A 15,705-nucleotide genomic window follows, 5' to 3' on the forward strand; every position below is an offset into this window, starting at 1 on the left:
CTAAATATATTCATTTTTGTTTTTTATTATTATTTTAAACTGACAAATCATAATCGTATATACTTATGTGGTACAGTGATATTTTGACATGTGTATGCAATGTGGAATGACTAAAACAAGCTACTTAACATAGCCATCACCTCACTTATCATTTCTGTGGTGAGACTTTTGAGCTTTATTCTCTTAGCAATTTTGAAATATACAATACATTATTATTAACTATAGTCATTATGCTTTATTTATTTATTTATTTTGAGACAGAATCTCCCTCTGTTGCCCAGGCTGGAGTGCAGTGGTGCGATCTTGGCTCACTGCAACCTCCGCCTCCTGGGTTCAAGTGATTCTCCTGCCTCAGCCTCCCGAGTAACTGGGATTATAGGCGCCCGCCACCATGCCTGGCTAATTTTTGTATTTTTAGTAGAGACAGGGTTTAAACATGTTGGCCAGGTTGGTTCATTATGCTTTAAATACATCTACACCTATTCCTGTAACCATGAATTATGGTTAGTCAATAACCGCATGTCAGTGGTTTTTAATGACTTCTTTGTAGGATAACTAGAAAGTTATCATGCCCAGGTTTCATCTCACCATCCCTTCAAAGTCTTCTTACTTCCATCTCCATCTACTGTGGACGTCCTCAGGCTGCCATCATTGCTGGCCAATGCCCTGACCGGTTCAACAACACTTTTTTTTTTTTGAGACAGAGTCTTACTTTGTCACCCAGGCTGGAGTGCAGTGGCATGATCACAGCTCACTGCAGCCTCAACTTCCCAGGCTCAGGCAATCCTCCCACCTCAGCCTCTGGAGTAGCTGGGACTACAGGCATGCACCACCATGCCTGGCTAATTTTTAAAATATTTATTTTATTTTATTTGAGATGGAGTCTCATTCTGTCACCTAGGCTGGAGTGCAGTAGTGCAATCTTGGCTCACTGCAACCTCCGCCTCCTGGGTTCAAGCAATTCTCCTGCCTCTGCCTCCTGAGTAGCTGGGATTATAGGTGCGCACCACCATGATGGACTAATTTTTGTATTTTTAGTAGAGTCAGGGTTTCACCATGTTGGTCAGGCTGGTCTCGAACTCCTGACCTCATGATCCACCTGCCTCGACCTCCCAAAGTGCTGGGATTACAGTCGTGAGCCGCCACGCCCGGCCTTAAAATATTTATTAGAGATGCGGTCTCACTTTGTTGCCCAGGCTGGTTAGCAGCACTTTCTAGAATCCTCCTTTCCATGAGCAATTTTTACAGCCTTAGACTAAATGCCAATGTCCTAACTATGGGCTGCAATACAACCTTAGATATGTTCAGTGTGACTGCTGGTATCACAGTTCTAAGCTTGAATATTATATTGTAAGATGGAAATAATGAAACTGTTGTTAGTTGTAGCAAAAATTGCTTGAGTTTATTATATTCTCCATTTCTAAGTGAGCAGTATTTGGAGTAAGATAAGCTGAATTTTCTGAACATCAAGTAAAGATTTTTTATTTATCCTTTAGGCAGAGAGCACAATTTTAACACCTATAGTGACGACATATCAGATTCCCTGAATGTTCCCTATGATTACACTTCAGTAATGCACTACAGTAAAACTGCATTCCAAAACGGAACGGAGCCAACAATTGTCACAAGAATCTCAGACTTTGAGGATGTGATCGGCCAACGAATGGATTTCAGTGACTCTGATCTCCTAAAGTTGAATCAACTGTATAACTGCTGTATGTGACAGTTTCTTTGAAATGACTTATATTTTCCTCTGTTATGTAGGAAAAAATGACGGTCTGTGCCATTTTGTCGAGCATTGGTGGGGTTTCTGAGATTATAGAGATTTGATATTCAGGAAATAAACAGAATAGCACCCAGATCTCAATCTACAACTTGGAAGCAGCATTTTTCTTTTCACCACGTCTGGTGTTGAGATCTAGAAACAAATTGGGTCCTGTAGGAATATGCCTCAGGCAGGTTTTTAAAGCTGTTACTAATTCAAATGTCGGTCAGATTGATACTCACACTTCCTTTTAGCCAAAATGATATGTCTAGTTGTAATATGAATGGGATCAAATAATCTGGATTGTGGCTTAATGATTCGAATAACTAGGGGAGTATAGACTCAGGTTTCTACAAATTAGCTAATTTTTTTTAAAAAAGAGTTGGGGCAGGGAGCTTATTCAGATCTACAGAATTAATTACCTTCTTTGTAGGGGTTCTGCAAATAAAGAGGGATCTTTAAGCCACCATCATCCAGAATCAGCTAGGTGTTCCCTGTAATACCAACCTGGCATTTCTAATACTGTGATAAGTTCAGTTTTTGTTACTTAGATTATCATGTTGTATGAGTGTCAATAATTGTTTTTTGCTTTTTGTAGCCTCTTCCTTGAGTTTTATGGACTCGTGCAGTTTTGAACTGGAAAATGTGTGTGGCATGATCCAAAGTTCAGGAGATAATGCTGACTGGCAACGGATTTCACAGGTTCCTGGGGGGCCGGAGAATGATCACTCCAACATGGGCCGGTGCCAAGGTAACAGGAGTGAGATATTCCTAGATTGTATACTCAGTGGCTACAGCTACGTACTTCTCTATGAAAGAATGGGATTTTATCTCTAATTTCTATCAGAATTATTAATGATTATTGATTAGGTTACTACTGAGAAGTAGGCCTTGCACCTGATAAAGACATTGTTAATTTCTTTGCTTTTCCTTCCTGAGTTTATTTTTCTTTCTATAAGTCAGAGCTGGGCTCTGTGATGCCTCTGCCAGTGCGTTCCCATAGGAGAGTGTACCAGACTGGGCCTCCTGCAAGGCCTCTTATCTCAGGGGCAGTACTATTGTTTTCTAGAACTTTGCAGAATACAAGAGACTCTTTCCAATGGACAGCACTAGGCTGTGAATTGTTGTTTCAGAACTGTAGCTGGATGTGATTATATGCTCCTGTTACAAAAATATCTAAAAAGCAGAGTTTATTTAATTTTCTTCAGATGCGTATCTTTTTCCATTTTCATTTTGTTTTGCCTTAGGTAGTTATTTGGCTGCAAGGACCAAATTTTTACTTATTTGCTTATTCTGGCAACAAATATGTAAAACTAGATTTCAGAACATAGGGCCAGTGCTTAATAGCTCAGATGATCTAGGCAGGAATTGGAGGCCTCTAATGGCAAAAAGGTGCTTTTCCTTTTATTTTTCTTTTTAAATGCATATTTGGATAGTGGATAGTGGTCCTACTCAGACCAGAGGAAAGTAGATAGGGAGGGAGGGGGAAAAGAAGAAGAATCCAGACCAGGTAGCTCTCACTTTTTTCTGTTTTTGAAAGCTAATTTCTGTGGTAAGGGAAAGGTTCCCTAATGTCTCTTTCATAAATCGCCTGCTCCTAGTGCCATATTTAAATGCCCAACACAATTCCCTGCATATAGTGGAAACTAAGCAAATACTTGAAATAAGGTAAAGAAAATTGGGCCAGGTGCAGTGGCTCATGCTTGTAATCCCTGGCCTTTGGGAGTCCAAGGTGGGTGGATCACCTGAGGTTGGGAGTTTGAGACCAGCTGGGCCAACATGGTGAAACCCTGTTTCTAGTAAAAATGCAAAAATTAGCTGGGTGTGGTGGCGCATGTCTGTAGTCCCAGCTAGTTGGGGGACTGAGGCAGGAGAATCACTTGAACCCGGGAGGCAGAGGTTGTAGTGAGCTGAGATCATACCATTGCATATCAGCCTGGACAACAGAGTAAGACATTGTCTCAAAAAAAAAGGAAAGAAAATATATATACACTCAAACCAGAATTACTAGCTCTGCCTTCTTTAGAGATGGCTTAGAAGGTTAAGTATTGCAGATAATGAAAGCAGATAAGTGGGAGGTGCCTCTGAAATTATCAGGTTCAGTTATTCTCAATTTTTTCATTACAAATATCATTTAAAAAATATTAAAATGTGAATCTCCCCAGATGGTTGCTGTAGTTACAATATCTTCTGAAAGTTGAATTTCTTTCTTCCTTTTCTTTTTTTCTTCCTTCTTTTTTTGTGACAGTTTGAAGCCAAAGAAGTTAGAAAGTGTTAAAAAAAAAAAAAAAAGTGGGGGGGGTGGCGGTGGGGCAGGTCAGCCAAGGCCCTGGTTTCCTGGCTGGACTCTCACCTCTGTCCGCAGTCTGTGTTCACCTCTCCAGAAAGACCTAGAAGTTCACGTTGAATTAGCCTTGGGAGAGACAGATGCTACAACTCTCTACCTACCCAAGTTTCAAACCCTCCTTTTGACTTAATTTCCATTTTTCTTTTTCATATTCTCAGCGGGGGAACAACCCTCTGTAGCATCTTTTTCCAATGGTAAGCTCTTCCCACTTGGAGCTGGACCAGGGTTGTGGACACTTGAAAGGTGTCCCATGTAGAATCTACCTTTTAGCCCTGCTATTTGGGCTTGACCTGCAGCCTTACAGTGGATTTTTAAAAAGTTAGCATTTGATACTTAAACTTGCTGTATCTTTATAGCTCATAACAAATGAAGATAAGCAAGGATTAGTGCCCACAGAAAACTACTATTGTAAGTAAACGTTTTATAAATAATAGAGAGGTTTGAGTTTTATACTGTTATGTCAATCTGCTAGCTTTTGCAAGTGCCAGATATGTAGCTTAGGCTTCTGTCATTTCTCCCTGGTGATTTATATATGGATGTTACTTACACCTCGTGTAAAGAATCTAGCACCACCATTAACAAACACACATTCTTATACCCAGTATCTGTTCTTCTCTCAATTCTGCTTTTCTTTAACAGGTTCTGGTTTCTTCATGCATTTCGATAGCAGCTCTGTGAATGTGGGGGCCACAGCAGTGCTGGAAAGTAGAACGCTGTACCCTAAAAGAGGATTTCAGTGCTTGCAATTTTACTTATATAACAGTGGCAGTGAAAGTGATCAACTGAACATCTACATCAGGGAGTATTCTGCAGACAATGTGGATGGCAATTTAACCCTTGTGGAAGAAATAAAAGGTACAATGTCAACATCCTTATTGTTTGGATTCAAAATGAGGCAATCTTAGGTCTTTTCTTTAGTTAATGCAACAATTTACAATAGGGCAGGGGCTACTGAGTCACTACTCTTTAACTAAGAACTAGATTCTTCTTGTTTTAAGCCGTGGAAAGGAAGCTAGAATGAAGATTCTTCCTGAGTGCGCTGTTATGTAACACTCACTTAAGAAAGTGTAGATCAGTCTCTTGGAGACTGTGGAGGTCAGTCCATAGACTTGGAGTCTATGGAGGTCAGTTCTTGGCAAATAATAAAAATACAAGGCTGGGCGCAGTGGCTCACACCTGTAATCCCAGCACTTTGGGAGGCCGAGGTGGTCGGATCACCCGAGGTCACGAGTTCGAGACCAGACTGGTCAACATATAGTGAAACCTTCTTTCTACTAAAAAAATACATAAATTAGCTGGGAGTGGTGGCACACACCTATAGTCCCAGCTACTTGGGAAGCTGAGGCAGGAGAATTGCTTGAACCCGGGAGGCGGAGGTGGCAGTGAGCCGAGATCACGCCACTGCACTCCAGCCTGCGCAACAGAGCAAGACTCCATCTCCGAAAAAATAAATAAAATAAAATACATAAAAATACAATGTGAACTAGCTTAGGCAAAATAGGACGGGCTCCTGGCTGAAGGTTAGTTACAGCCTGTGGGACAGATGAGGGAGACACTGGCTTGAGGGGGAATTATTAATAGATCTGTCTCTGAACATTGCTGGGGACCTCTTGTTTTATCTCAGAATGGCTTTCTTTATAAGACTGGTACTTTGGTTGTTTCACTTCCCAGCTTACATTTGACCAAATTTGTTATCAGTCTGGAAAAAGGACTCTTCCTCTAATATGAAGCTTAAAACATAAATCCCAGTGAAGAACTGGGATGCTTATGTCTTAAGTTAAACACAGCTTCTGGAGCAATTCCTAAGTGGGAAGTGGGTACTCACCCTTCATACCAATAATGTGTCAGAGAGGAGAGCCATGTTGACCACCTATGCAAGTAGATGGTTAAGGGGGTGACTAAGAAAGGGAAGGGCTGTGGACTGGCAAATATATTACTGTCTATTCCACTTAATCATCTCATGACTTGACTGAATTGAGTAATTCAATTTGTTCCACAATTGGATCTATATTATGCAATATAGTATGCCATTTTCCTCCTGTTTTTAAAGATGAGAAACAATCTGAAATACAGGTGATATTTTTCTTTGTGAACACCTATAAGCAGTAAGGTTCTTAATCTCACTAAGAACATACACACATTATACATATATATTATTTATGTAACAATATAAAATATATAAAGAATAATTATATATAATATATATTATATATTATATATATAAAAGCCTTATATATAAGCCATATATGTTACTATAAATATTATATTTTATGTATTAATATCTAAATACAAATATTGATATAATGTATCTATAATATATATAATTGTCTAGGATTGGAAGGGGGGTCCTTTCTATTAGCAATCTGTGAGTTCGTCACTGATACACAATAACACAAAAAGGCACTTAAGAAGCTTGCTTATTTTCTGTCATTTGGGTATGTCTAGCTTATTTTCAAGTAGCTGTGTTTCACATTAAGTGCCAACATATTTTTGTTTTAAGACTTTGTGTTAACCACTAGTTTGACATGAATTCCTCAGCTGTTGTTATCTGGGGGCTTCTGCAGATTATTTAGTATACTGCTTCTTATTTGAGTATGTGATATAAGAAAATCAGACAAAATGGCATATCATGTGCTGCTAGCGAGGGGTATGGGCTAATAGTTGGGGAGGAAGTGCAGGTTGGAAAGAAAGGAGGTGGTACCAAATATCAGATAAATACTTACAATGCTGAGTCACTGGGAAGTGATCTAAAGAGTAGATTGCAGGATGTGGGCTTTCTAGGGTTTGGTGGATTTTGTTTAATATTACCAAAAAGCTGATTGAAGATTTTGTATGTGAGAGAAGTATTCCAATCAAACTATAAATATATTAAAGAAGGCTTTGCCTGAGTATCACAGGAATCTTGGGTAGAAGTGTTACAAGTGTTGGGTTTGCTGGCCCTTTAATGGAGAATGGCAGGTAACTCATAGGTAGGGCATGAAGTACTCATGAGCTAGATGTTGTTATTTACTCACCGATCTCTAGGAAAGGGTGATCTATTTGAGAAACAGCTAGACAAACATTCAGCTATTCCAGAGAACAGTGTGACCCCACAGAAGAACCTTGAAGTAAATAATTCTAGGTTGGAGCTTTGGCAAAACCATACTTCTGACCTGTAGAAATAAATCAGTTTTGGATGACCCTTTGTCTAAGAAGGCTAGAAATCTAATGTTGACATGTACATGATTTGAACTTCTTTGTCCTTGAAATAATAATGACTCTTTTGCAGAAATACCCACTGGGAGCTGGCAACTTTATCATGTAACATTGAAAGTGACCAAGAAGTTTAGAGTGGTGTTTGAAGGACGCAAAGGCTCTGGTGCATCACTGGGTGGTCTGTCTATTGATGACATCAATCTTTCGGAAACACGGTGCCCTCATCATATCTGGCATATAAGGAATTTCACACAGTTCATTGGCAGCCCAAATGGAACTCTGTATAGCCCTCCATTTTACTCTTCTAAAGGTTATGCCTTTCAGATTTACTTAAATCTAGCCCATGTGACTAATGCAGGGATATATTTCCACTTGATCTCTGGAGCCAATGATGATCAATTACAGTGGCCATGTCCTTGGCAACAAGCCACAATGACACTTTTGGATCAAAATCCTGACATTCGACAGCGTATGTCCAATCAGCGGAGTATAACTACAGACCCATTTATGACCACCGGTTCGTAACTCATTTTCTTTATTGCTAATAAACAATCATTGCTCTAGGAGGGACGGATAATTTTGGGAATGAGAGGTTGCACAGTTAGTTACCTAGGGAATTTTGAGCCCCAAATCTTAAGAACAGATATTTAGGGGAAAGGTTTCAAGAATTGTGGACTGAGTGTGTCAGACAGGAGCTCATCAGAAATGTCAGCAAGGATTCCAACAAATAGAGAAGATACTGACTGTATTCCTAGGAACTGATGGCCCTCCTCAAATTTCCACGTCTGTGCAAGAAGTGTTGGTTTTAGAGTCTGACATGCCTGAGTTCAAGTCCAAAGTTTGCTTCTCATTAGCTATGTGACCTTGAGCAAATAATCTCTTAGGGCCCCAGTGTCCTCAGCTGTAAAGCCAGGGCTGTAGTAACCATTCCACAGATTTGCTATGAGAATTAGTACAGGTCAAGTGTGGAAGCTGTGGAAAGGCCTGCGGTGGAGAGGCCCTCAGATGTTGGGTTCTCCTAACTCATGCTACCTTGTTCACGTCACTGGGATTGTCAAAAATAATTCAGCGTTTGAAATGGGGGTAGTTTTTGACCAGAAGGAAGGTATTGAGCAGGTGCATTCAAGTGTTGGTGGGAAGGGTATGAGAATGCATTATAATTTCTTAGTAAAAAGTTACAGAGGACTTGCTAATCATGACATCATTCCCCACCTTTCCCATCTCAAAAAGAAGCAACCCACTGAAAGCAATGATCACACTACTAAATTTAATAATTCTTTGCTTCTGAGACCCTAGTAAAGGAAAAAATGGAATTATGGCAAGCTGAATATTTTTGCCAAATGTGAATTCTATATATGAAAAACATGAACCAAATCAACATAGAAAAAAATCCAACTTAATCTCATAGGAAAACAATAATATTCACCAATGCAATTGTAGGGACTTGACATTCAGAATTTCTTCACTTTTTCCTAAAGTGTTTCTTCCTAAATGACATTAAAAGCAGCTCAGGGCTGGATAGGTTATTATCTTTTCCCACAAGCAGTGCTTCTTGTTGTCTTCTACTTCTGAAGCACTTTGCTCTGTTAGGTGAATAATTCAGTTAATAAGATAAATCATTCTATGCTGATATTAAAAAGTCTCTCAGCAACATATTGCTTTAACTGGACAATCTGTAACTTTGTAAAAGGACTCTCTTAGTAGCCTTGAAGGCTATTCTAAATTATTCTAATAGATAGGAGGGTTTCTATACTGGCCAATAAGTAAAGATATGATATTCCCAGGAATATCTGGTACCTAGGAAACTTCTGGTACCTCTCCACTCTTATTCTAGAGTGTGGTCCTCCCTGCCAGGCAATCTCATTTCCTCTAGGACAGTATAAATGAACAAGCCCCAGTGATTTGCCAGGGAATACATCACAGGTCAATAGCATCATTTAATTATTTTGAGTTCCAGCCTAATTGTGTTTCACATTGCCTGTTCTTTCCTACCACCAAAAGCTACAATGATGATAAACACACTCCATTAATATAAATTGCTTTTTCAGATAATGGAAACTATTTTTGGGACAGGCCTTCCAAAGTGGGAGCAGTGGCTTTTTTCCCTAATGGAACTCAGTTTAGAAGAGGTGGGGGCTATGGAACCAGTGCCTTTATAACCCATAAGAGGCTGAAAAGCAGAGATTTTATAAAAGGAGACGATGTATATATCCTACTGACAGTGGAAGGTATGTCAATAAAAATAGTTTTATATAAACTAGTTTTTTTTTTTGTTGTGGCCACTGATTATTTTCTGTTTTTTTTTCTGCATTCCACTATTAGATGTATTATATAGAGATGTGGGGGGAATGGGCATGAGTGGGGTTTGGGAGGAATATGAATTATTAACAATATGAAAATAATTTAATTTGAAACGGTGAGGATTCCAGAATAAAGAATTTAATGACCACCACATGAAGCTATAGTGGAAACCTTTAGGTTGGGAAATTTCTTTAGAAATAAGTTAAAATAGGCCGGGCGCAGTGGCTCATGCCTGTAATCCCAGCGCTTTGGGAGACCGAGGCGAGTGGATCACGAGGTCAGGAGATCGAGACCATCCTGGTTAACACAGTGAAACCCCGTCTCTACTAAAAACATAAAAAATTAGCTGGGTGTGGTGGCAGGCGCCTGTAGTCCCAGCTACTTGGAGGCTGAGGCAGGAGAATGGCGTGAAGCCAGAAGGTGGAGCTTGCAGTGAGCCGAGATCGTGCCACTGCACTTCAGCCTGGGCGAAAGAGCGAGACTCGTCTCAAAAAAAAAAAAAAAAAAAAAAAGAAAAGAAAAGAAATAAGTTAAAATAGAACTATTATACTCTAGGATTCCTGAAATAAAAATATCACACAAGCACATGAAATTAAATGACTGGAAACGTCTGTGTCTTATCTGTTTCAAATGTACATACATGCATACATATATGCATATATATATATATCTCTTGACAGAAATGACATTAATCTCTTGTTAGATTAATGTTAAATTTTGTACTCCTGGCAGCCAATAAATACATTTTGCAGCAATTCTGGTGGTTTCCATTTTTTATGTGGTAGGATTTTAACTCATTTTCTATTAAAGACTCACTTGGATCTCAGTAAATCAGATTCTTGTTTGTGCTGAAAGGTGGTGCAATTAAAACCCACAAAATTTTGACTCCAGTGTCCATTAGAGTAAATCTAGATGACACCTCTTGGAGAAATTATTCAGAAATAACTTTAGTTAAGAGAGAAAACATTTTATGTAGTAAAGAAAAAAAATCAGTATGCATCAGTTCTCTTTGACCATAGTGATTTCAACCAGAAGCAATAACAAATACTGCAAAGAACGTAACACTGGTTGTCAGGGCACTTGGTGTCTTGCTCCAAATCTCCACCAACTTGCTCTAGCAAGCCAGAGACCTGTGACCTTGGGCAATGCCCTCAATTACTTTACATTTCTGAGTTTTGGTTTCCTTATCTGTCTCTTGAAAGTTGGTATCAGTGGCTTGTACCCTTCTGGGCTCCCACAATCCAGGCTAGCATGTGGTTGAGTTGGAGCCCCAGTAGGCTGGCCTAGTTTCCCTTTGCCTAGTTCTTATCTCACTGCCTATGAATGTTGCTAGACTGTGCTTCAAGGATACCTGAATTTCTCACAAGCCTAAAATCTGATCATTGTCTATTCTGAAACTTAAGATTGGGCTTGGCATCATGGCTCACGCCTATAATCCCAGGACTCTGAGGCCAAAGTGGAAAGACTGTCTGAGCCCAGGAGCAAAGACTAGCCTGGGCAACATTGCAAGATCCCACCTCTAAAAAAAAAAAAAAAAAAAAAAGAAAGAAAAAAGGAAAAAAGAAACGTTAAAAGAAAAAGAAACTTAAAGATCCTTAAAGATCAAATGATTGTTAAACAAAAGCTGATTTCCATCCACACTCTTCCCCATCTTCCTAGACATATCTCACCTCAACTCTACACAAATCCAGCTAACACCAACTCCTAGTGTTCAAGACCTCTGCTCAAGAACCACCTGTGAAAATGATGGTGTCTGCACTGTTCGAGATGGCAAAGCTGAGTGCAGGTAAGGATGATTTGGAAGAGATCTCTGCATTCTTTGGTTAGAAATTTTATTTCCATAATGTTGGATTAATTACTTGATAGTTCTTATGAATGAAATCAGTTGATTCTCGTCTCACAGCCATTCATAGAATTTTTTTTTTATTCTCCTTTTGGGGCTTTGGATAACCACAAGAACTATCTTTGTGATAGCCAACACAATTTTTTTATGAAAAGAAATAGAACACTATATTCTAACTGTCTGAAAAGGTCCTCCTAACAGTCCAGTCATTTTAAGTGTAGCTGCCTTCATTTTCTAGATGAAGATACTGACGTTCGGAGGAGCCCTTGGCCAAGATGTGAATCTGGAGGGGTGGTGGGCATGGGACACTGAGAACTAAACTTTCTCTGTTATCTGTGCTATCAGCCTTTCCTAACTTGGAGATACTGTTTCAGTATCAGATTAGGAGGAATTCCATTTTTTCTTTCCATTGCTTATACCTGTGCTCTAGGTGCTAGTCTCTCTCCAGTCCAGAGTGGATAAAATAGTTCCATATAGCAATGACCTATGGGTGATCAAATAGACTAAAGGTGATCCACATCTTTAACTGTGAAGATTTCTGGAGTTAGATATCAACTCATAACTCTGAGTCATGCTCTCAACATGCAGGTGCCAGTCAGGGGAAGACTGGTGGTACATGGGAGAAAGGTGTGAAAAGAGAGGCTCCACCCGAGACACCATAGTCATTGCTGTTTCATCTACTGTTGCTGTGTTCGCCTTGATGCTGATCATCACTCTTGTCAGTGTCTATTGCACCAGGAAGAAATACCGTGAAAGGATGAGCTCAAATAGACCAAATTTGACTCTGCAAAATGTAAGTTGAGGCTGATGTTTGATTATTCACAACCTATTGGTGAAATCTTATGGAGAGGAACTAGGACATTTTTCATATACTTTGGTTCTTGCCTTCTTCTCTCTGTTTCCTATGCTGGGACAACTGATTTCAGTTTATAAAAGTTCCTATTACTTTCACTGTAAATCAATGATTCTTAAATTGGGATTTATGGAGGTTCATTTTCCTCCTGGAATTGTATCCAACACTGTGTACAGTTGTGTGTGTGGGTTTTTTTCCTGGAGTGTGGGGTGGTCTGTGACCTGAAAGGCACAACTGATTTTGCCTGCAAGTTCAAACCTTCCTGGTAAAGGGGAGAGGTGGCCTGCAAGTGTTTTTGTTCTAAAGGCCTTGTAGTGGTGCTGAGCTGAGGCCTGTAGGAAGGGGATGCAGGCATGTTTGGGGAAGCTTTTTCATTAAAGAAGGTTCCAGTTCATTCTGGCTTCATGTGGAATAACTAATTCTAAGGCAAGTTTTCAAGTAAAGGATTTAAAGTCTTGCCTCAATAAATCTCTAGAATGCTAATAGACTCCTGAAATGACCCTGTTTCCAGTGGGTCCCTTGGGAAGCTGACTCTGAGATGGATATTTGTATGCAGGAGGTTTATTGGGGAGGGCTCCTGGAACACGTATAATAGGCTGAGGGAGCTGGCCTGGGCAGAGGGTGAGGTTGGACTGTGATGTGGTTGCAACTGAGGCCTCAGCCCATCCTTCAGGGAGCTCTGGAGTGGGGAAGACTCCCTCTTAGGCACGTCCTGAATCAAGGGAGGGGGCCAGGCCTTTGTACTCCCATCACTGGAATGGGGCTGCCCTCACAGAGGCGGCATAAAATTGGGCAAGGCAACGGCCTTTTGGGGAGGGCATTTCTTGCATAACAGCCTTCATTCAAAGGGCAGGACCAAGCAGCAGTTCCCTAGCGTCCACTACATACTCCAGCAGTAGAGTACAGAGTTTTACATGCAGATTCATATTCTTCCTCACAAAGAAGCACAGAGAAAGTGGGCATAAAATCTGAACATTACTTGAAAGTGAAGCCCTAAAATTCTTCCATTTCTATTTCATTCCAATTGGAGTCTCTGAAAATTGCTACTGAAGCTAGTCAGAAAAAATGCCCAATTAGAATATCTCCAAAAATAAAAATACTGCAATTGGCTAAAGCAAGAGTACATTTTCTTAAGAAAAATGATTATTCAAGACATACTATATTTAAAGCTATGAGTTTTTAAAGGGGACAGCCTGGTATCAAGATATTATTTTTTGGCCAAGTCAGTCAAAACATGGACAACGATAATGAACTGAAAGCAAATCATTGTATTATGGTAGGCTGTTGTCCTATTTCCTCAACATCAGGAAGATGTTTAATGCTAATAATAAGGCAATAGATCAATTACCTCACAAAATTATTAGAAAAGTATTTAAAATATAAACAGGTTGTTTTGTTTTAAGACAACTTTCAGCTTATTTTATGACTCAAAATAAAAGGGAAAGATCAGCAAATACTTGGCCTGGTAGGTCAACCTGATGGCAGCTGTGCCTTCAAGTTTGGTCTCCTGGGCCACTGGGATGAGCCAGGAGTTGGTGCATGGAAGGCGGAAGAGTGGCAGGGCAGGAGGAGACAAGTTAACTGGGTGGATGGGATTGCCAGGATATTTCCCTGACAATGGGAAGTGTAACAGCTGTTATAAGGGCTCTAACTTAGCAAGTAAAAACTGGAAGGAGTTAAAGAAAAATGACAAAACCAAAGAGAAGAGAAAGAAGGAAGCTAAGAAGCTAAGTCAATAAAGCGGGGAAACCATGACAGTATCAGGGACATGGTAAAGGTAGTAAGTGGAAACACACATGCACACACACACACACACTCCATAATATTACAACAGAGCTGTTTTGTTTCTGGGTCATTTAAACACATTCCTAAGGACAATGCAGTTGACTTACATTATCTTAGGCTAGGCATTTCTACAGTTAATTGACTGGTAACAGATCTCCCAGATGTCGTTTAGATCTTAAATGAGAATGACCTTTTTTTCTGAGGCGAACGTATGTGTTCACCCTAATGTTTTAGCATCTGAATAATGTGGGCCCGAAAAGCCAGGGCTCTAAATGGAGACCAGGAGCAGGAGCCATTGCCAGCTAGGAGGGAGGCCAGGAGACTGCTGATGGCGACTTCATTTAAAGACTACATCGTTTTATTGTGATTCATTTAAATAGCAGTTTTTAAATTTAGAAATTAAATCATCAATTGTTCTTTCCCCTTTTAGCAGCATGCTTTTTGAAGATTAACTCGACAATATGGCCAGCAAATGAAATTAAAAAGGATTCTTCATCATGGATTTCGCCTAAGTGATATTACAGCCACCTCATTCTTCTAAAAGTGGATATTTTTCTGTAAATAGCTGGAAATACTATAAATCACTATTTTGGTCAAGGTCAAATTGGTGAAATGCTGTTTGTGTTTCCTTCTTTTAAATGAGAGAAAAGCAATTCAGGCTCTTCTGGAAGTATAATATTGTCTAGAAAAAAGGGAGAGCAACAGTTAGAGATAGCTTTTCAAATTACTGATCCTTCCATACGGGGGCCAAGTGTGGTGTCCTCACAAGTGATTCCTTAGAAACCCACTAGAAACACCCAATGGGAATGATCGTCCATGCGGAATCACAGCAGTTTCAGTGCCATCGTTTCCCAGCATTGGGAAGGGTAATGGGACAGCTCCCCACTCTCTGTCAATATACATTCTTCTCCAAAACTGGCTACTCTCTTGTTTTCTTATATAATCCCTTTGGTACATGAGCTTGGTTTAGAATTTGTTTGAGCATACGACTGTAATCAGCAAGAAAACCTTTCACTCTTTGAGTGGCAAGTCTCAAAGTTTTGGATCTCAGGAGTCTTTACACTTTAAAAATTACTGAGGATCTCAAATAGGTTACTGAGGATCTCAAATAGATTACGGAAGATCTATTTTGCTTACGAGCAGTTCATTGATTTAAATAAGTGTTTATTAGAAATTCAAACCAGGAAAAACTAAGTATGTATTTATTAATCACAAAAAATAAGCCCCTTATATGCTAACATAAATATGAAAAGTAGCTATATTTTTCAAAACAGGAGAATATTTAGCAAAGAGAGGGGCATTGGTTTGCATTTTTTGGGAGAATCTCTAATGCCTAGCTCAATAGAAGACAGCTGAGTTTTCACAGATGCTTCTGCATTTATTCTGTTGTGATATATTAATTTGTTTGAAGGCTGTGAAGAAAATCTAACCTCACACAAATATGTACTTGGAAAAAGGAGGCATATTTGAATAGCTTTCTCAGGTAAATATGAATATTCTTTTGAAATAATTTTGTTAAAAGTTGACAATGGTAACTTCTTAAAGGTTAGTTGCAATCAAAATCCGAAACCATATCAATGAACTTCTGTACTCCGTCCTGTAAAATCCATTAGTCT

General features: G+C 39.5%; 1 protein-coding gene across 1 annotated transcript in view; it reads left to right on the forward strand.

Moving 5' to 3' along the window:
• MEP1B (meprin A subunit beta) overlaps nt 1-14,693 on the forward strand; it is a 30,390-nt gene extending 15,697 nt beyond the window's left edge. Inside the window, exons 8-15 of the mRNA XM_002828154.4 lie at nt 1,497-1,715; nt 2,364-2,516; nt 4,752-4,967; nt 7,381-7,824; nt 9,356-9,535; nt 11,268-11,394; nt 12,040-12,244; nt 14,520-14,693. Of these exons, the coding sequence (XP_002828200.3) occupies nt 1,497-1,715; nt 2,364-2,516; nt 4,752-4,967; nt 7,381-7,824; nt 9,356-9,535; nt 11,268-11,394; nt 12,040-12,244; nt 14,520-14,534 (1,559 nt within the window). The 3' untranslated portion in view covers nt 14,535-14,693. The remainder of the gene's footprint in view (nt 1-1,496; nt 1,716-2,363; nt 2,517-4,751; nt 4,968-7,380; nt 7,825-9,355; nt 9,536-11,267; nt 11,395-12,039; nt 12,245-14,519) is intronic.
• The last annotated feature ends 1,012 nt before the right edge of the window (nt 14,694-15,705 follow it).

Source organism: Pongo abelii, chromosome 17 (genome assembly GCF_028885655.2).
Source record: "Pongo abelii isolate AG06213 chromosome 17, NHGRI_mPonAbe1-v2.0_pri, whole genome shotgun sequence".
Taxonomy (NCBI): domain Eukaryota; kingdom Metazoa; phylum Chordata; class Mammalia; order Primates; family Hominidae; genus Pongo; species Pongo abelii.